The 22,831-nt window shown below is 35.0% G+C and overlaps 1 protein-coding gene across 1 annotated transcript in view; it reads right to left on the reverse strand.

The window, feature by feature from the left end:
* Positions 1-268: 268 nt before the first annotated feature.
* The window catches only part of SLF1 (SMC5-SMC6 complex localization factor 1), a 37,365-nt gene continuing 14,802 nt past the window's right edge, over positions 269-22,831 (reverse strand). Inside the window, exons 8-18 of the mRNA XM_062018584.1 lie at positions 20,320-20,478; positions 19,547-19,713; positions 18,654-18,791; positions 17,825-17,990; positions 11,053-11,200; positions 8,974-9,119; positions 6,850-7,019; positions 6,231-6,364; positions 4,157-4,249; positions 3,581-3,763; positions 269-1,161 (exon numbers count right to left, since the gene is read on the reverse strand). Coding sequence (XP_061874568.1) covers positions 677-1,161; positions 3,581-3,763; positions 4,157-4,249; positions 6,231-6,364; positions 6,850-7,019; positions 8,974-9,119; positions 11,053-11,200; positions 17,825-17,990; positions 18,654-18,791; positions 19,547-19,713; positions 20,320-20,478 — 1,989 coding nt within the window. The 3' untranslated portion in view covers positions 269-676. The remainder of the gene's footprint in view (positions 1,162-3,580; positions 3,764-4,156; positions 4,250-6,230; positions 6,365-6,849; positions 7,020-8,973; positions 9,120-11,052; positions 11,201-17,824; positions 17,991-18,653; positions 18,792-19,546; positions 19,714-20,319; positions 20,479-22,831) is intronic.

Consider the following 22,831-nt stretch of genomic DNA (forward strand, 5'->3'; position numbering starts at 1 on the left):
TTGTGTGACCACTTCTATCAAACTAACAAAGATAGGGGAAATGCTAATACACTGATTCTGTAAGTATACATACACAGCCTTCTGTTTTGCATTTTACAAGATGTAATAACTTTACACACATAATTTTAATGTTTACATGGCAAGTATAAGACAGACAAAGATGGATAAAAGGAATTTTCCATACATTTTTGTTCAATTATATATATTTTATCAGTTTTAAAAAAGATATTAATATACATACACACAAGCCTTTCCCAAGGAAAAACTGTTTGTTGTCGTCTTTCAGCTCAGTTTAGCTTTTAGGGCTACTACCTCTGGAAACAAAAAAGAACTATGGTACAAAATGGGTAACAAAGATTTCCAGCATAGGAAATGCAAAGTCCAACTGAGTGCAAAGGAGACAGAACCCTGGTGGTCACACCCAGACAGATCTGTTGGGTAACTAGAAGGCACTCGCAAAATTTTGCCTACAAAATGAACTGAATCAATGTATCTGCCTTACAGGTTCTGGTGGAGGAAAGTATTACCAACACGGGAGATACAAACATGTAGCACTCATTTAGGGCTGTGAAATCTCTACTTCTTCAGTTGCCAGAAAAAAAACTTAGCCCAATACCAAGGCCTGATAATCAAGATTCAACCACTGATGATTGTTTGGAAAGCAGCTTAAAAAGATTTAAGTAAAGAGCTGATATGACTCTACAATAGTTTCCAGGGTTGCTAATAAAGTCTTCATCTCTTCTCCAGGGAAAAAGAGCCTGTTTGCAGATATTTCTTGAAGAAACTGTGGTAGCTTTTCAAAAGTTTCTAGCTCTCTAAAATATGTATCTACTAACCAATCTGCAGAAAATACATTTTTCATCTTACATTTATCAAAGGCCATTACCGGAAGTACATTTGAACAAGCTACATTTCTGAGAGTTAAAGAAAAGGGTGAAGAGAGGTTATAAACTGAACAAAAGTTCAGTAGCATCTTACTAAACAGAACCAACCACAGTTCTCTCTGCTGACTGCAAAAATCTTGTTCTGTGCGTTCAGAAAAGCTTTTAATGCTTTCTTCTGGATGAACAACACTCAAAAGTTCTTGCTTTATGGATATGGACTCAACAAAATCCAGGGGCAATTTTTCACTGGAGTCCCTCTGCTCTAGAAGTATTGGTCCTGCAGGGAAAATAGAAACATTAATAACAACAGCACTTTTGATTTGGCAGACAAACAGGTCTTTGGTTTGTTTTTTCCCAGAAGCTAGGGGTCTGTTTAAATCCCTTCTTGTATTAAGTTATGTTGACATAACTGATGAGTTACACAGTTATAATACAATGAAGAACATGTCGAGAGACCCTTGTTAACAGTTTCTTTACAATATCGTCTTAAGTTTTATGCTCAGTTTTGCTGGGTTGAAAGACAAGGATTATTACACAGAAATGAGAAAGAAATTAATATGTTGCTTGTCCTAAAATTTCAAGCAATGATATATAAAATAAAACTGTAATGTGTTGTTGACCAGGCTGTCAACACTGACTCCAAATTAAAGGCATGGTACTGTGATGGTTTGCCAACCTTGTCCTAGGCTATGCAAGGTGAACTGAGCTAGAAATGCTAGTCTGTCCCACTTAAGAGAGTTCTAAAATAGAAAAAGTAACCATTCTGATAAAGAGATTTAAAGAAAGTAAACGGAACATGTTTTACTTGTTCAGGTTATACTACTTCTGGTTTTTTTTCCTGTTTATTAGTACCAAGGAGCTATTAATATTTAAACAGTTTTCAGGAATCTTGATAATTTTAAGCCAGATTGCATCAATAAGAAAAAATGAAGGCAGTTAACACAATACAGGTGGTGTTTTTCAAAGATGGATACATCAGGAATCTTCTTACCTAAATTTAGGTTACTGTGCTAAAGTAATGATTCCATTTCAACTCTAATACATTATCAGAAATATATTTTATTTACAAAAGGTAACTCCCTGCATTAAACATCCATGCTAGAGTTTTTAACTTTGCTCTGATTAAAGCTGTATTATTTTATTCCATTGCTGATTATGAAATATATATCTTTTTATTAACTATTTTTTGGGAGCTGAAGGCTTTTAAAGACAAGAAAGCAGAAAAAATTTTTGCAGAGAGGTGTTCTAAATTATTGAGTTGAGTAAAAGCACACTGAATGGCTAACACGCAGTTCTACTGCAATCTTTTCACTTTTTTGACAGGCCAGAACCCAGAGTGTGTCTACAGCAAAGATAAGGGTACATGCAGCTTAGTTGCCAGAAAGCGTTGATGAATGCAAGTGCAAGGAGAGCTCTTCCCTTAGGACAACAGGATCATCCTGTACCTATTCTTCACAATAGCTGAGGAAAAATGCACATCTGTCAGTGCAATGCCACTTCCAATTGAGGAGCTGGGCTTACTGCAATATTGGCTATTGCATCACTTAGACCGATTGAACTGAGACCAGATATTGGCTTGGCATGTCAGATACATGGTTCAGCAGATATATAAAACACCTGGGAGCCACAGAACTGAAGCTCAGCAAACACAGAGGTAGAGCTGCAGAGGAATGTATTGATTAAGTGCCGGTGCTTGCACCACAGACACAGAAATAGCCTTTAGGGGGCAGGAGAAGACTGTAAATACAGAGGGTCTCATGCCAAGAATGAAACAGAATTTTGTTTCTCTACCTTCATTAAGTAACAGGCCATCTAAATACAGGGTGTTCTTCTGCCTCCTGGCTACAAGCAGAAGGACTTATATCGAAAAAACCTGGACTCGTCATATAATGCGCAGGGCTCAAACTGACATAGTAGGCCAATGTAAAGATACTGCAAATACTCATTCTAGCAAACGAATTAAAAGAAGGAAGAGTTGCTATCCCAAAACATTTTTTGCAGGTTGTTTTTTTTACAATGCTAATTATACTGAAACAGTATATTTCAAGACAAGATACAAGTTCCCTGTCATTGAACAGAAAACATTGTTCAAAACATTTATCATAAGTCTGCCTAAGGGGCAATGTATCTTTTTTTAGAAACTGAGGCATCCCTCCCACTATTATCCCTAAACAGCAGTTATCACAATTACAATATAGATTCCTTTCTTAAACTAATTACCAAGCTAATTGTGTTCTTCAAAGACCATCACATTAATTTTCATAAATGCTGAACAAATTTACGTTGAAATACATGATTATATAGAGATTTACTGATCTATTTTTGCATCATGGTAAAAATAGATCAAAAGAAAATCCTTAGCTTTGTCTGGTGAGTAGGTAATCTTTATCTTCATTAATGAGTTTGGAGAATATAGTTACAATGCATATGGTGTAAAATGCAGAATAAAAACATTACCATATTGGGAAAAAAATGTGAAAATCCTGGTTAATTTCATATTCAGCTGATCAAGATAAGTGTGAAAACAGTATTATTTTTATTGTGACCAAAACAGCTTGGCTGAAAAAATGTTTTAAAATAAATATTTCATAATAACATTGTATTTTAAGCAACTATTCAGAAAAACACCATGAACTTCATATGGACTCAGAACACTGGATAATTTCCCTAAACCAGTTTAGCATAAATGCACTCACCCCCATGCTGAAGCAGCAGCTTGCCAATTTCTACATGTCCATTTGACAGGGCATCATGCAAAGGAGTCACCCCGTCCACTTGACTGAGCAGGTCTACCTCTGGACAACGTTGCAAAATTTCACGGACACACACTGTGCTGCCATGGTTACAGGCTTCATGCAAAGGCGTCCAGCCAGCATAGTCTGAATTATAAATCAAGGGAAGTTTTAAAACAGCAGAAGTAGCACTAAAAAATGTTAACAGTTTAATTCATTAGCCAGCAAAACACTTGTAATTTTTAGAATTCATCATGGCTACAATAGCAGCTTGTGATTTCAAAACAAGAGATTCTACTGAAAAATATCTGAAAAAAATTAAACAGCCTTTTTGAAAATCAATAGCAAATGTGATGTTAAAACACAGTTCAGTTATAAATTAACCTTCCCTCCACATTTGCTATAAAGCTTTAATTTTGTGTTGTTTAAAATAGTGACAGCTTTAATAAAGTTTGTATTGGTACTATTACCAAACAGATACTAACACAGTTATCTTTCTGGCTTAATTTCTTAGTTCTGTAGAGAAAATGAGTAACTTACCTTTAGCATTAATGTCTGTTCCAGGGAAAGAGAGAAGCTGAATCAATCTCTCCACTTTGTTACTTATGCAAGCTTTATGCAGGGCTGTCTCTCCTACCATAAAAAATTAATAGATTACACTAGACTAGGCAAGATAGCAACTAAAGAAAATAATCAAAGTGCCTGGAACTAGGAGACCTGGCTATATGCCAGAAAATTCAATAATGAGTAAGATTTTCCTTTATCCTGTTTAACCATCTTTTAAGAAAATTCAAAAAAAACCCACAGAGCTTCTGTTCCACCAGAGATCCAGCAATGAAATTGTATTGCAAACGGTTTAACACAGGAATTATCTCCCCCTAGTTCAAGGTTTAAAGCTTCAATCACACTATAAAAGCACCAAGTGATCACAGAACACCAAAAATACTAGGTTTTGAAGCAATAAAACTTTAGAGTGCAGTTGCCCTCCCTTAAATTTATTCATGAACCTACGTTAAAATGTATAGTTCTTTTTACGCAGCATTTATAGCTTAATTCAAATGAATGTTTCTGGCTAAGCACGAGTGCCTCTATGCACTGAAGTATAATTCAGAACTTCAAATCCGTTAACAGATGGTTTGCTGTTTCTCAATAGGCTGTCTGACTTGGCTACAGTACCAAGGGAGGGGGGAAAGGAGAGAGAAATAAATGAAGGAGTTCTAATAATATTTTTTTTTTAAAAGAAAAATCTTCTAGGAAAAAAAATATCCCAAGCCTTAGTACCATGTAAAGTTGAAGTAAGTGTGAAAAACTGAACAGCAAGTAACTGAGAACTGCTGCTTACATGTAAAGACACCATTAGTTTCTGCACAATAAAAACTTCAGACCCGTTCTAAATGTTTTTTGCTTTCTGTAAATGATGAGGTTTGAACAAGAGCCAGAGGAAAATCTTGATGAAAGGTAAAAGATGATGAAACAAACATCTTAGAAATGAAAAATATCTCAGGCTAAATCTCTCAGCCTTTGCAATAAGATTTACATTGTATATTTGTTATATTAATAACTTCATTATGTAAATCTGTCAGCCCCATACTTATTCTGTCAACAGAAGATACTACTTAAAAATTTGGTAGAAGAATAGGAAAGAAACAGGGTTTGGGTTTTCTTTTTCCCTAGTCCTTGAGCTCACTTTTCTTTGTAGAGGTCAGTATGTAATAATTCATATCAATTTTACTTGCAAAAGCAATAAAGCGAAAGGGATCCAATTTTAAAAATGCATGGTCTGGCTCTGTTACTGAAGCTCTCTTAAATCCCAAAAGAGGATCAGTGGGTTTTTTTTCTTCTTCAGTGTTTGTGATACAATTCTGGTTTTAATTTTTTGAGCAATCCCAGCTTCCTTTTGCCAATTTTTGCTAAGCCTCCTCTTGGGTGTCCTATTAATATAGTTGTGGTTTAAGTGATATCAGAAAATTTCTGATGATGAAGATGACAAAAAGTAGTTCCAGTAAGTACTTCTGTTCAGGTAAAGGCTGATGTTAAGTATGATTATTACCAAATTTGTGTAATAAATAGGAACTGAATGAATTACTGCTGCGCTGTTTTATTTCTTAGGTACTTGGGTTCCAGTATAGCTAAGACAAAAGCCAAACGCCTTTCATAGTCTGGGCTGAATGCCTGGAAGAAAACAGTCCATATGCTTAACACAGCTATGTAACATAGCATACTCCTCAGTCTTTGTTCACAAAATGTCTAGGACTGAAAGAGATGAAGACTGAATTATACTTTCAAATCAGAAGACGTTGATCCTACCAAGCACAGGTTGAGGTGGATTAGCAAAGTAAGGCAGGCAAGACTGGAATGAGCTCACACAAGCTGTACACTGTATTTAATATCTGTGAGGGGGAGGGGAATGAAGAAGGCAGCTTTATTCCACCATATATACAGTTTTTCCTTTTAAATAGACATTAGAAAAAAAAGAAATATGAACCACAAGAAAATAATTCTTGGGCGTAAGCCATCGCTTTAGTTTGGCATTCATCAGGACAAGATTTATAAACCTGAAACTGTCAATTCTAACCATATAAAGTTCTTAAGATAAATTAGATATATAGAATACCTTTAGTGTTTCTCATGTAAACATGTACCTCTCCAGCCAAAAGGAGGTCATTCTCTTTCGTGTGTGAAGCCTCAACTCCTGCTTTTGCTCTACGCTTCTTTGACAATGGAGGGTCCTTATTTAAGAGTAAGCCTCTGAAATGACAGCAAAGGAGACATGTCTAAAATCATGACTTCACCATTTCAGGATAATGTATATGTACTCAATGCTTCTAAATACAGCACACTTAGATCTATATTAAGACATTTCTGAAATATCTTAATTACATTATTTCTATGTCATTTAATTATAACTGTATTTACAACAGTAATAAAATCAAATTACCCACAATTAAACTTTCTTTAAAGGTAGTTTTATGAACGGTTCAAGTTTTCTATGCATCCTTTAAATTTAATACTGAGAAAACATAACTGCATCAGTCTGCATATACACCCAGATGGAGGAAGGAAGAAAGAGGGAACCCCAACCCAGAGGTGTTACAGGTTTACAGTGGACCTTTCCATCAGTTGCAGTAATTTGTAGACAACAAAACAGGTCATATAAAGTTCAAGAAATGTGTCAGGTCAGAAGCTGTCCCCCAAAGCAGAATAAAACTACTGATGTTATAGATATTACTTACGGTAGATCAGGCAGCACTTTGACTTGGTCCTGTTTATTGCCATTTAGCATCTGTAATGCCCTTTGAGGCTCACAGTATGGCCGTGGTCCTATTTTCTTTCTCTTTGCTTTGTGTATCTTCATTCTCTGATGCATCCCTACCTCTCGCAAAGCAGGAAAATAGGAAGAGACCTGTTGCAAAAGCAACACTGTTACTTTGTCTATAGTAAACATAGTAAATTAAAATGCAGTCTTTTTTTTTTTGCACTTCATGCAAAGCAGTCATCTACTACCCACAGCTTGCTCTATGTTTTTAAAAATAAGATCCTTAGATGACTATATATATAAATTGTTTAAAGTTATCTCCTGTAATCTTTTTATTTCCTGTTCTTGTAATTCACTTTTTATGCTGGCATCAGAGCTAAGTGCATTGTGTCTAAGTCAGAAAGTTGAAATTCTAAACTCCTCTCTTGGGTTTTGGTGGCTGAAAAAATTTTGATCACTTTAGCTGGACATAAAACTAAAGTAAAGCTCATTAATTCTCAATACTTAACAAAAGTATTTTCAAGCTTCTTGCTTCCAACTCTTGGACCAAAACACAGGCAGTAATTTGCTAAAGAAATATTCTCCCCTCCTTTATCTCTTCTAAGGTGAGGGGTTGCATCAAGCTTTTGAGCATTGCGAAGGCAGTAAGCTAGTTATCTCTTAGGCACTCTCTCATTATTGGGATAGCTTTGGACATAGATGCTATTTTGGCTTCCTTCCAGTAACGCAGAGCTTCAAATCCACCTATACCGCCCATTTTGAAAAGTCATAGAAATTTCAGCAGTTTGGCAAAAGCACAGGAAAAAGTCCAGTGGAATTCATACAATGATTCTATCTGAAGAAAGAAATCAAAGAAGGCTTTGAGCATCTGGCAGATCACTGTGCAGGCAATTTGTCATGGGTGAGGGCCACCTTACTTGCACCTTCACTGTACATTTACCATCAGAGAGTAGTAGGTCACTATTTGAACCCATAGAAAAAGCCTAGCTGACTAGATGCTGTATGAGAAAGCCTGGCAAAATTGGACAATAGTTAATATTTATTGTATGGAATGAGCAAGGAGGCATAGCAATGCTAAGGAAAGCCAGAAAAAGCATACAATTTTGTTTTGAGCACTACAAAAATTTAAATTTAAGTAGTTTTAGAGAGTGATCAGTAGTCATGGCAATGCTAAAAATAGCAATTGCAGCTGCATGTGTATTGGCAACATATTGTTACATATTAGATATATAATTGGTTTATCTAAAAAATTCTGATGGGGATTTGTTCAACCTCCATTTGAATACTACGTATTAATAAATGATAATCTCTGTTCACAACAAACTCCTGGAACACTCGGGGAAACTTCTGTAGGAAAATGCATAAAGGTCTGCATTTGTTTTTCTTTGACTCTACCATAGAATTTTAGGACATAGAGAAGTATTGACGGATTCCATATTTGGTGTAGTCATTAGTATTAAGATTACTGAAGTGAGGCTCTAAGTTTAGGGTATGTCATTACTGTGTGACCTCCCTGACTTGCCTGCATCCTGCCAACAGTTATTTGAGAATTTCTTTCACAGCTTTCATGTTTATTTCCTCAACAACTATCACAAACTGTGATTTGAAGGCAGGAAAAGATTTGCAGGTAGGAAAGAGAAATTGATAGGAATAAACTGTTGCAAAATCATGAAATCTATTACACAACAAATGCTTGGACACCCAGCAGAATAACAGACTGTCACCTCTTCAGAACACGTGAAGAAAACCCACGAAAATCACGCTATACTTGGTTTTTCCTTAATTACAAATACAACACTGCAAGAAAGTATTTATATCAGAGATTGTTTTAAAAAGCTTACATTGTGACTCTTCATCTTAACTGCATGAAAACAAATTAACAGGTGTTATAAATACTCTGGCAAGAAAAATCATATTGTTGTTTTGCATACAGATCTTGGGCAAAGAGAAATTTAAATGCATTAGTCTATCTATGGTTGGAAGACAATTCATTTAATGACTTAGACCACAAAAGTAAAATATTTTCAAGACTTTCACAAATCCAAGTACTTGTAAAATACTTAAGTGTGATAGATTATTACAGTGCAGAAGAACTACTTACTATTTTCTGAAGAGAAAGAGGTTCTGTAGAAAGAGTTATATTCCTCTCTAAACACATCTTTTTAAAAACTGCTTCTGCAACAAACATTTGAAGCCAGAGGGATGGTATGGAACAAATGAACATTTTTAATTCCCGTATTGAAAAATCTGGATAAAAGCAAAGGGAGTGAGAAAAGAGCCTTAAAATAAGAATAATCAAACCTGTACATTTACAGTTTTCTAGAAGACAGCGCTTCCAGATTTTTTTTCTGCTGCTGCAGATTCAGAAGCTATTTTCCATGAGACTTACTAAAAATATTCATACTAAAACAAATTTTATCCGTCCTCTGATAATAAGATCAACCTATAAGGGAATGGTAAACAGATTGTAACATGCAAAGCACTACTTTTTATGTGCAATTTGTTTTAAGAATGCTCTGAGTACACTCTTAATAAAGAATAAATTTATTTGGATTGTTATGTATGTGATCACCTTTAGTATCTGTGACACCATATAAACACAATCTTGGTAAAATGTAGAATATATTTTTATCTATCTCAGTATGTATCAGGTATATGTCTGGCCTACCTCCCTTTTTTTGGAAAGGGAGACTGACAGATTTTTCTTTGGTGACATTTTGATTCAAGCACAATAGTTTAATCAAAATGGAAAGTGAAACAGGGTTGGACAGCAAGGTCTGCCATAAGGTAAAAATTCTTTACTCTATTGAGGAAATATTGTGTTCTGCTGAGAAGTAACGACACATTAACTGATCTCCAGGCTCTAAAACAGAAACACAAGTTTTGAGAGTACAGATATTTTCTGCTGTAAGAGTAAGAGTATTTAGGAGAACTCTAAGAGTTTTTTAGGCTTTAAGTGCTGTGGGCTGAACAAAGCAGCAGTGATCACCAATAGGTCAAAGATTCATTACTCTTTATAAACAGACTGTGAATGTTGTTCTCCTGAATACTCAGTGAAGGAGAGCACAGAAATTATATTATATTTGTATATGGAAAAGTAAAAAAGTCTTACAGAAATATGCATGCAAGACTCTATTATATGAAAGGTAGAAAATCCATTGGAGAGGTAGTAAAGCAGTAGATACTAAAAGCTCCATTGATTTAAACACTATGAAGTTCCAACTTATTTGGTCCTATAAGATCTAAGGAAGGCTGTAACAGTTCTGATAAGTTGCTTTCTGTAAGACTCTAGTGAAACTATTCATCCAGAGATAAAGAATTTAGTTTACTCTTTTCAGGATAATTCCTCTCAAGTGTCCAGATAGGAGAAGGCAGGTACGCTTTCACTGAGGACTATGTACACTATCCTCTAGAGAATTACTGAAACCAGGATATCTATGCAGGTGTAACAGCTGAATTACAGCTTTCCTACTATTTCCTAATTGGGGGGGCTGGTGGGTGGGGCTTTGGTGGGAAATAAGTTTGCAAATGAAACCAAAACCACTATTCAGTAGTTTTCCCGAGATTATTTTTGGGGGGGATTTGGTTTTTTTGCCTTTTGGATAGACATTGTCCAACATTCCATGTTAAATGATAATGGTTCTTACGAATTGTGACATTTCTCCTTATCTGGTATATTTAACAAAGAGAAACAACAGTGATACATCAGACTAGTTGGAATTTTCCCCACTTACCAAATAAAGTCTAGTAAGTCTAACGATCTGAAAATGGGTCAAAGAGTGTTGGACTTAGGGCTGAAGCATCTTTAGCAAACAAGGTCAAATTTGTGGAGTGAAAAACTCACCTAAGAATTAGTCAAGCTAAGGTGTCTCAAATTGTCTCTCTGAAATCATGGCTTGTTATAATACGCTTAAAGCTCTTCCTAAACTGACAAGAGAGCACAAAAGATTTTTTCCTTCTCCACACTGTGTAGTCTTGCTTTTGCATTAACACCTATTGAGGTTTATTTAGAGGGATTTGCCCGAGTCATACAGACACACAATAAAACTTTCCTGCATGTGTACACTTCACATTGCAAGACTCCACAGCTGCAACAAAAGGTAAAATATAACTTGAAAGCAAACCGAGAATTTTAGTCATGACTTCAGTGTATCTGATTAATGAGAGGCCTTTCACTCACCATCACATGAAATGGCAATGTATTGCGCCAAATCATCAGCTATTTGACAAAACATATTTCTGTCCATAAGCAAACTTGAGATGACCCAATATTCCACTACAGTTCCAAGAACTGCATTTAGGAGACCAGCTACTTCAGAGCTCAAAGTCTAAATGAAAATAAACAAAAAAAGAAAAATAAAAATGAGAATCTATAGACCAGCACTGTATAAAAAATTCACACTGATAATGTAACAGTAAGAACACTAGAGAAGTTCCACATCATTTCTTCACTGGCTTCTCTTTTTCTGCTCAAAAGTTAACTATTGCAGCTGGATCAATAAAATTAATGTCACTGATGCCACATCAATTGAGATCTGGCATTATAGAAATACAAGTTATTTCAAAACATCCTGTCTAAAACAACATGCAAAATGTGATCAAAGTTTACAAGTACAAAGTGTGATTTCTTTTTAAATTAAGGGTTTTTTAACTATAAGATTTCAAGTACTGCATTTATGGTAGTTAACCTTGTGTTTGACAGTTACAGGGATCTTATTTTCTCTGTTCTATTAGGATTTCCTTTTTCTAAAGATTTCATCATGACATTAAAGCTCCTTTTGTGACTAACCATGCATGTCTGTGCCAAAAATGAAAAGGATGCAAGATGTTAGTTTCCTGCACAGAAAAAACATTGGCATGTGGTTTGTGGGATCAGGAAACTTTCTTCTGCTACCAAAGATTGCAAGCAGACTAGCACCTGCAAATTTAAGAAAAACATATTTAAAGGTATCAGCCTTAACTTTTTCACCCCTAAATGTGCACCAAAGGGTCAGGTGCCGATAAAAAAGCCAAAGCATATTTTCTCCAGGAGGCATTAGGACAACATACAGCACTTAATGTGCTGCCCACAAAGTAAGTACTGTGAGATCGACAACATACTTGTTCACTTCATCAGTATAGACTGGGCAAAGCAGTGCTTCTAGTGTCTGAGTTAGTCTGTGTAAAGTCAGATCAGTCTTCTCAACACCTTTCTGCGCCATGTAGAAATAATTTATATGATTCCTCTGATACCAGGTATAACCACAGAAAATTCACTGTGTTTGTCACTTTTGGAAGTGCAAATTGGAAGATTATATTCCCTAGTAGATACACATGAAATTCATTTGCTCTTTGACAATTACCTAAGGACCTACAGACAATCACTACAGCAAAAGCTGATACATTGCACTTTAGTGAAAGAGAATGAGTACTTTAAAATGGACAATTTTGACTAAGAGAAAAATTGAACTGAATATGTACTTACTTATTTCTCAGCTTTGTATTTTATAGAATTACTTAAAGGAAACAAAAGTTTTCTGTCTTTTGTTGTGGCCTAACACCACAGTCAATGGTTTGTCTGACACTCCTTTGGGAACAAAAAATACTCAAGGTTGTTTTAAAATAATGTCATAGCAATTCCTCATGAGCTTGGGAAAGAATCAAAGACTAAAACAGTTTGAGTTTCATCAATAAATCAGACATATATAAGAGCAACAAAAACAGTGACACAGACAAAATTTATAGCAAAAAGAATACCAAGTAATTTGTCAAAGACCTACATAAATACTATGCCTACAGTTAACAGACATACTTGTTATTCAAAAGAAAAGGAAGGAACGCATCTATAAATAAAATTTGTGGGGGGAGGCAGTACAATCTCTATGATTGAAGGGTTTTCAGAACTGTCCAGGCAAAATCTGTTCAGAATATGATTTTTGAGACTGCTTCCAGGCCTAATTCCTCATACTGTAGTAAGCACTTATTGATTTGGTTTGCCCTTTGCTTTACTGTATCATGGGATCAGATAATAATAAAAAACTCAGAACACTTTATATGGCACATCAACAACATCAAAATAATTTTTTCAATTAAAATTTAAATATTTTAAAAGCTGTATCACTGTCTGTCTGCTGAGGATTCAGGAACAGAAACTGAATAACTGATTTAAAAATCTGAAATGCATTTAAATTTTCATTAAGTATGCACACCTCTTTTATCATTGGACCCCAAAGCAAAATACTGGGTGAATAATTTAATTCCATCAATAGGTCTTTGCAGGAAATAAAGTACACAAATGCAACAAAGAAGCATAATTTTAACAGAGATAAGTGACAAGATCAAGGACATACAGGTGTAATCTGAAGCAGAAATGTAAAGCACAAGTATTTATATTCTCTGTCTTGTTTCTAAGCTTGTAATACTTAATCTATGAAGTGTTTTCAATGTAAGGAGTAAAAGCTGACCTTGAGGCAGTAGATGGAAATAATAACTGCTAATGCTGCAAGTATTAACAATGTTTCACAGTCAGACATATAGCTGCAGATTAAATGTGGGTGATACACTGGTTGCAACTATGTTCGCTCAGCTACACCTCTCTCCAGGTGGGCAAGGTCAAACCAGAATACCAACAATGGCTGTAGGCTTGGTTGATATTTTTGGTAAAACAATGGTAGTAGAAACCATGAGCTTCTTAATATTTTGAAAGATGGTTCAATGCCACAAATGATAGGGAAATGCTCTAATTTCTATCTCATGATACTGAAAGTATAATCTGTTACAACTATTTTCATTTTCAACCACAAACGTTTGCAATACAAAAATAGTAACGAAAACACATGCAATATTCAAGAGGAAAAAGACGCATGCACATCCATTAAACATGGGAATTGCCTTATGTATGACAGCGACAAGGGCTTTTCTGTTTCTTACTCTAACCCCTCCAACAAGTGCGCTGGGGGTGTTCAAGATGCCGTTATGGGTTACAGCTGCGAGAGCTGGCCCAAAATGACCAAAGGGATATTCTATGCCATATAAACATCATACTCTGCAGTGAAAAGGAGCAAGAACAAAAAGCGGGGAACATTTGGGTTTATGGTGTGTGCCTTGCCACGTAGCTCATATGTAGGACAAAATCCTGCTTTCCACAAACTGGTTGGGCATCTGCCTGGCAATGGGAAGCATCAAACGAAATTGGTTTTGCCTGTGCACGCAGTATTGCTTCACTTGTTAAACTGTCTTTATCTCAACTCAAGAATTCTTTGGCTTTTGCCCTTCCGATTCTCTCCCTCGTACTGCTGCAGGATGGCAGAGCAAGTAACTGGGAGGGAACTTACCTACAACCTACTACACTGTGTACTGCAAATAAGTAAATCCAGCTAAAGCTTTCTTGCTGCTGAGAATCAAAGCCATCCCACCAAGAAAAGTATTGAAGTGGGTAGAGGCTGTTGACCATGTTAGTATATAAAAGTGACACCAGTAAAACTGACGTCTGACAGCAAATGCAATTCCTACATTGCTGTTCCATTTAATGCTTTGCCAAGTGAAGCACAGTGCTACACTGACAGAATTTTCACAGTATGTTTTAGTAAAAATGAAAGTTCTTATAGGAAAGCTTCAAGTTGCAGGAAAATTAACTTTTTTTTTTTTTTTTTACTTCGAATTATAGAGTTATTTTAGAGCTTTCTTTAGAGTTTTTTCATGTGGTGTAAATATTTTTAGGGTTATGCAGTACTCCAAAAGTGCCTAAAACATACTTCCAAGAAAGTGATAGGAAGTTAAAGATAGATCAGAAAGACATGTAATTCTACTAATTTGCACCACACAAATTTATATTGGGTCGTGATACCTGAAACGTGGAAGAAAACAAATCAGAAATATGCAAGATGATGCAACTAAAAACCAGAATGAATGCCAATTTTGCTCCTTTCTCAGGCTATCCAAGACAACTTTTTAAAAAAATAACCACCCATATTATCAGGGATGAGAGCACTTGTGTACCGTTTGTGATACTATGACAAGCCATGCAATAACTCAGTGTTAATCAAATTGATGCAAACAATATACATGTTCCTTTGTGAATTCTAAAATTGAATTAACAGCTTTAACTCAAGGAACCTTGACCAGGAGTTTCTGCAACAAATCTATTTAAATCATATAATAAACAATAAATTATATTTATGTTAACATTATATTCAATATTGATTGAACAATCTTCAGTGATGGAAAAGTTTCTGTGTTCTTTGGCACTTCTGAGTACAGGGATAGTGTACCAGTTTTATTCCACTAAACTGTCTTAGCAGATGAACATAGTGATGAGTGTGGGCGTTCAATTTCCCGTCGCTAACTTTATTCTGATATTTTCAAGATAAATTCTACCTAACATAAGAAAGCAAATGCATTCAAATAGGTAACTTAAGTCTTTACTTTATTCCTCCTTTTTATTTTTTTCTGATGTTGGTTGCAGTAGGTCTGAAAAATTAAATACCCTTAGAGTACATATGTCAAAGAAATCAATAACTCAGAATTTCAGTAGGGATTTTCTACTTAGAATACTGTGTTTCTGGATTGCTCTTTTTACACAGACAGACAGACACACACACACAGAGGTTTACACACAAAACTTGAAAATTTTCAACAAGTCACACAAGAAGAGAGGAAACAAACATATAAAGATATCTTTCCTTTAGTGCTGATTAGTTACTACCTCCTTGCACCACAAGACAGATTATCTGATTCCAAAAAGCTAGAAAAATCAATCCCCACTTCTACCACTTAGCAAAGAATATCTTACACCTGCCTCAAAATAAAATTTAATTTAATTATTAGTCTGTTTTTATTTACAGGTATTTTCACTAGAGAATTGCAGAGAAACTCATTATGTCCTAATTGGAATGTTTGTTTCTTCCCACAAGCTAACATGCTTATGTAAACTGGGAAACATCATCATCCCTTCACACTTAATCTCTGTTTCCATGCAGATAGTAACAATATCCAAAGTCCTTCCTTTCATTTAGGTTTCTGAGTGGCCTTAAATGTTTCCTGACATGCTGCCTCTTAAGCACACAAAATGACAATGACTCACATCCTTGAACTCAAAACAGGGAGGAAAATTTTTCAGCCAATACACTTTTTAATGACATGGAAATACCGTGGCTTTACTTATGCATCTCTAAAATAATAAAAAGAACAGAAAACACAGTTCTGTCTGTATAGTGGAGGAGAATTTGCTCCTTTGCCTTTGTGAATGACCTCTTAGCTACATCATGGAATTTTAAATGGAGGCCTTGAATATATGTACAAATCAGTATATCAACTTCAGTCCAACAAAATTCAGAGTGCAGAAAGGGATAATGGCAAGCTTTGAATGTAAAAATATGGTATTTTATTTTAGAGTTTATGTTGTCAAAAAATGCAACAGGAAAAAAATAATACAATGTAAATATGAAGTTAAAAGAATAAGACTGTAAGAAAGAACATACAACACCACAGATATTATGAGGGAACAAGCTGCTTTTCAAGGTTAGAATTCCTATCTGCAAGGATATTGTACATTACAGTATTCAAGATCAAAGTGGGAAAGCAATAGGCATCTGGGTTTTGTGCTTAAAGTACAGTTCTTATATGTGTATATAAAGAAAAAAATAATCTAAACAAGAGGTGAGTCTCCATGTTTTAAGTTCCCTTTTATTCCTTAGGTTTATTTCTCATATATGTACCACACTCTGACACAAATGATTATTTTGCTTACGCAAAGAACAGTTTATGAGAATGGTATGGCGTACAGTGCTGGAACTTGTCAAAAGAAGGTACAGGAGAAAAAAGAAAATCGTGCCTAGACTTAAACTGCAGATTCAACACCAGGAAACATATGAAAGCAGTCTCATTTTCCAATGAAACAGAATGGCCACTGACACCAACTGAATGCAAGCCTGGTTGGTGCTCAGTACCTTTGAAAAGGTAGGTTGTTTAAATATAAATATGGGTATAGAAGCCTAATTTTAGGCACTTTTTTAATATCTTGAGCAAGGATAAAAGGCAGCACTGTTTCAGAATGTCTTGCTTTGATAGCCCTCAAAAAAGGTAGGAGGTCTGGCTAGGTAAGATGAGTGAAGCTCTCATTATGTTTAATCTTTCTGCTTTCTTATCATAATGAAGAACTACTAGGTATTATATTGAAAGTGCTTTTTTCTCTGGCATACTTGATTTTCTATTGTTGTTCTGTTATTGTATTGAAAAAGTGAATGAAGTACCTATTTATTCTGTGCTTTCACAATAATTGAAAAGAGAACGCAGAGACAGCAGTAAGTTTGTATTTTATGTGATAATCTAGAAGTCAAAGATGTTTTACAAGGCTCTAGCTTCTGAAAAGAAAGAGGTGGTATAGAGGACACTCAGTATCTTTCAGGTCAATGTCCTGCTGGTCAGCAGGTCACAGAACAGCAATTAAGTTGCCTTCAATTCCATTTCTATGAAAAGACCTAGGAAAAATATCAAATGAAACTAAAGGACTTAGGATGAAAATTGGGGCATTTATTAAAATAAAATAGTACATATCTGTGGAAAACAGCAAAAAATTACTAGTTTTGTTAGCTTTCTCTTTCCAACATTTCCTGAATACAGTCGCTGTAAAAAAGATAATCGCCTCTTTCATTACACCTTATTGTTTGACAGGATGTGTTAAGCTGGTGTCCCTAATGACTACAGTAATACCTGCTGGTAAGGGCATGTGAACATCTGAATGTAGCCAACAAGCTACTCACGACTCGTTTCTTCTCTACAGATCAATATGAGAATCTTATGGATCAATTCATTTCCTTTAGTGGAGCAAAAACCAGCATGCTTCACAACAAAAGGCAGCTATAACAAGCAGCTGTGATACTTACATATAATTCCTCACAAAGGAATGAACAAAAGAACGCCTGTAAAAAAATATGCCTGTCTTCATTATTTTAAAGTATAAAATTCATACTCACATCATTTTTCCTGTTCAATTCTCTATGGGAAAGTATGACCCAATCTGCTAGAATATTTATGTGTTTAGTAAAAAGCACTGAGGTTTCGTTTCCTAGCCAAAAGGTCTTCAGAAGAACTGTCTGTGGCATGACTTCCTGATGCTGTGAATTGCTCTGTTCAAACAAACTGTAAAAAACAGAAAGTGAAAAAGAATGAAACCTTTATGACACTTTGATTACTAACATTACCAGAGAGAAACCTGTCTGTCAAAACACAAACAAGTTTGGTAGTTTTTAAATATGGAAAGACCAGACACAAGTTTTGATGAATAGTAAGTAAAATGATGACGACTGGTACAGTCAAACTCTGAAAGAATTCTAATATTGTGCAAATATTTACATAAAGACCACCTTTAGTATATAAAGGGAGAGCAAAATCAACACTTTTTTTTAATACTTCATAAACTAAGGAAAGATAATTGTCTCCCTAGGAATAGATAACAGTTAATTGATTTTTTTCCCTTTTTTAAAATCAGTACAATCAAAATGCTGCTTATCTACATCAAAGAATGAATACCGAAGCTTTGCAAAGCTAAAATACAACCTTATGAGCAAAAGTGGATGCTTACTGAAACTTGCAATACAGTGAAATAATAGGCTGGGACAAGCTAGAGGCCTTAAAACACTTAGAAGAAAGCCTATATAAATTACAAGAATTGAACAAAGGATTGAGAAATACAAAAGGAAATGTTAAACTGCCATCTCTGTAGAACAGCATCTGTAGATACAGAAATACATGTGAAACTGTAAAACAGTAATCATAAAGCATTGTCCTACCTACAAAACCCACCTTTTAGTCAGAAACTCTACTTCAGCTTTTACTACATCAAAGAAAAACTTCAATAATGTTTTGTGAAATATCCTCTGTTCATCTCCTCTCTCTGAAATTGGGACTGCATGACAAATGGCTTGGCAATAAAGGCAAGACCTGAAAAATAAACACAAAAAAATCAATTTGTATGGCAGAAATCATAGTCTGATCTATTGGCAAAAAAGCCAGCTTTGACTTTTGACAATTTTGACAAGGAAATCCTATCCTCCTCAGCAACATTCATAACTTTAAAGTCTCTCTGGTTTTGAAGCTGTATTTTAGAAAGAAAAGATTAACATGTTTGTGACCAGGGCTTTGCGCATAGACAGAGATCTCGTATTATAGTGTAAACTAAATAATTTAACCATATTTAATTTTTCTATCTCTACTTGAAGTACTGTACAATTGCTGAATTTAAAAGAACTTCCTTAAAATCCTAATTACAAGGCAATCCTGTAATATTTTATAGGCATATCTAATCCTGACAAACAATCCTTAACATCCTACAAACCTCAGTTCAGGCATCATTTCACACACACTATTCCACAGGACTACAGTCTATGACCAAGACTAACGATTGCCTAACATTACAGAGATACCAACACCAACACATTTTTTGGTTAGAATTTTGAGTATTAGAACCACCAGGTATACAATTGCTTGTTATTCACATTCTGCCAGTAAGTACTAAAAAGTAAAATAAATATTTTTTTAAAAAGCAAGGAGGACAAGAAAATGTACATTTTTTCAAGTTAACTTGTTCTGGTGAAAATGTGACTTTGACACAATAGAATTCCAACTCTCCTCCCCTGTCTCTGAGTTTAAAGTAACATAACAACTACTGTGTCCAATACTTCATTAAATTTTCTTACCTTACAAGAACTTCTATTAAAGACCATGTACCTTTCTTACAGACAGGACACTGAAGAAGATCCAAATAATACTTTAACATAGCTGGGGATTTCCAAGGAGGATCACGTTGGAGAACAAAGTACAAAATGTGACAAACTTTTGCATAAAATACTGCATTGGTATTTCCCTGTAACAAAATGAGAAAATAATATTGGCTTCATACTGGTCAAAGATCTACAATCACTAAGACTTTATATGTTTTCTTTGTTTCTGACCATCACAAGTGACCAAATTTAATCAGTGAAGTAACAATTTAATTATGCAATTTAATGCAATTTAATGCATAACTACACGCAGCAAAATTCAGAGCTTACAAAAAAAAAAAAAGAAGGAAACATGGAGAACTTGCCCTACAGCGATATTCCAGCCGAATGCATCACTACCTAAAACAAACCTTCTTCTCAATTGAGCTCTCATTATATGTGGCTTACTATGCTAAAAAATGAACCTCTCACAAATGCTGTTTGTAAAAGCAATTTTTTTCAAAATAAAAAAAAATCTGGTCAAATTCTTCCACAGTCTTTAGATCCCTACATTCATATGGCTTGTAAATAAATAATAATTTTACAAAAATCCTTACTTATTAAATTACTTCCTTTTTAACATAAACACATTGATGAACACAAAGTGAAGGGTGAATACATCACTAAAAATATTAAATACAATCTCAGAAGCAAAGATCACAATATTTCCATTTCTTGCTTTAAAATTTGTAATAGACTTTATCTCTCACCAATAGGGCATATTCTAGAAGAGAATTAAGAAGTTGCACGGGAGGTGTAGAGTATTTTTGACCAGCAGCAAGTTCTGTGATTACATCAGGAAATAAATACTCTTCCACTAATCCTTCAAGCACATACCATGTGCCTCTGGACAGGTCATTACTTTTAACCTAGGAATGAGATATCTTTGTAAGTAAAAGAACAGCTTAATTAAAAAAAAAATGAAACTTAAAAGAGCTAACAGGAAATCTGTAAGTAACATGTTGGTAATGTAATAAAACAGGAAGAAAATGATAACCCAGAAATATTACTTATTAGCTGCTTGTTATCTAGAAAGCCTCTTAATTTTACTGAACTGGGCTTACGCTGAAAAGACAGCAGGCTTCAGAATATGCTTCTTTTCACAGAAGAATGCATTTATCCTTTTAAAAAACAAATTACAATTCACACACTCAATAACTTGTCTGTAATTTACACTGGAAAGGTATGCAAAGGAGTGTTAATACTTTGTAAAGTGCAGAGTACCTCCCACAGTACATGGCTGGAGTAGTAAGGTAATTAATACCACTGAACAGCTAAAAATATTAAGAGAAAAACAAAATCTCAAAATTTGTCATTTACAAGTACACATTATAAAACCAGAAACCATGTAAATGCTTCATCTCCCTAGTTCTCCTATTCCCATATAGCATGTCAGAGAAGCAGCTAATGCTACAGATAGCACAGGTATTGATCCCAGTGGATTTCAAAGCTCTGAAGATCTTCTTAATGGCACAGGGCCTCCCTCTTATTCTCTGCCACTCATGACAGAAAAACACTTAACTTGGCAAGCTTTCAGAGGACCCAGAAGGATCTAATGGCTTTCATGAAACGCTTTATCTGCCCTGCAATTTCCCTGTTATTGCCTGTATTCTCAGTTTTCCAAACCTTTATTTCCACAGATTAATGACATGAAATAGGAACTACTGAAGATCTCAGCTACACTGCTATTTACATCTTCCCTCTAGTCAGGGTTCCATCAAAGCTTACATGCACAAACCAGTTGTAACTGTATCATCAACTGAAGCACAACTTCCCTCTACCCGATAACATCTATTTTGAAATTCAGCTATTTTGTTTGACTGCACAGCCTGATGCTCTGACAAATTAAAAGAAACTGGGAGAGAGAGAGTCACAACTGAGAGAAGCAGAGTCACGAAGGTCACCCTTTGGACTGTCAGGAATTAAAGAGTTACATCAGTTTATCATCGCTTTAGTCCCTGACAACTTGAAGAATTTATGACCTCTGCCAGAAAACTTGGCTTCTAATGTACATTAGCTAAAGCTACTCAAGACACCCTACCAATTATTTGAAAACTAGTTTAAAATTTAAATTAACGCAGACTTTGAGTCCAATTGTGGTTTTGACGTCCACAAGTACAGTGCTATCAGGAAGATAAGTTTCAAAAAAAATGTTTCAGTAATAAGCTAAAAATGTAAGGAGCTCTGGTCAAATTGGAAAACATTTCTGAAAGAAATTTTAGTCATTGTTAAATCACAGCAAAAGTCTCAGTTAAATGAGCTCCACTTTAGCATTAGATATTTAGTTTATCTGCAAATGTTTCTTTTCTAGGATTCCCAATGTATGTTGTTGTTACGTTAACAATAAATAAAGCTGCTCATCTAGGCTATTTATTTTAAATCAAGTCTTTGTGCATCTGGAATTTCCAACTCACATTTACTTCAATTATCTCATTCATATATGCACTATAAAGGTTTGCAGCATTCATACTTTCGTAATGTTAATTATATGCAAACAGCACATCTAAACACATAAGTGTTTAACTGCAGCCAAAGAGTAACTTCTCTGTTGCCTGGATTTAAGATGTGTGAAGATGACTCAGTACCTTGTATATGTACAAGCAGGTTACTAGTAGCCCTCATCTGGTGACCACACCAGCATCTGTCTTTTTATATTGTGATTGAAATTTACGTCACTTGAAAACTCTGGTACTAGAAGTAAAAGCAACATTGGAAAGCTACTTGGAAAGCACACTAAAAAAATTCTCTTTGCAGAGAGCATGACACCTTTTGCATTACATTCAAGATAAGGAGGAATGGGTTTTCAGGTTATTTTGTAGGCTGAAGAAACATGATAGAAAACTGAGGTGACAAACTTTTCCAGTATCAAGAGACACCTACTCTAGTGCCCTGGCTCACATTCTGCTTGAAGAGGAACTAGCAGTTTCTTGTGATGCACTGCTGGTACATAAAAACTCTGAGCATGAATAAATGAAAGATGAAGGTTCACAGACAATGTTTTATATAGCATAACGTGGAAAAGAAACTGATGAAAGAGAAAGAACCATTTTACGGAAGATGATAGATACACAACATTTAGCTGAGTTAAGCCTTCCTGTCAGATGCAAACTGAGATAACTGACTATAGCATGTAGTTCTAATCTGCTAATTTAGTTCATAGGTTTTATTTTACTTCACTAGTATTGTTGGAAATGTTTATTGGAGCTATTTTTAAAAGTCTTA

The sequence above is a fragment of the Colius striatus genome, chromosome Z (assembly GCF_028858725.1).
Source record: "Colius striatus isolate bColStr4 chromosome Z, bColStr4.1.hap1, whole genome shotgun sequence".
NCBI lineage: Eukaryota > Metazoa > Chordata > Aves > Coliiformes > Coliidae > Colius > Colius striatus.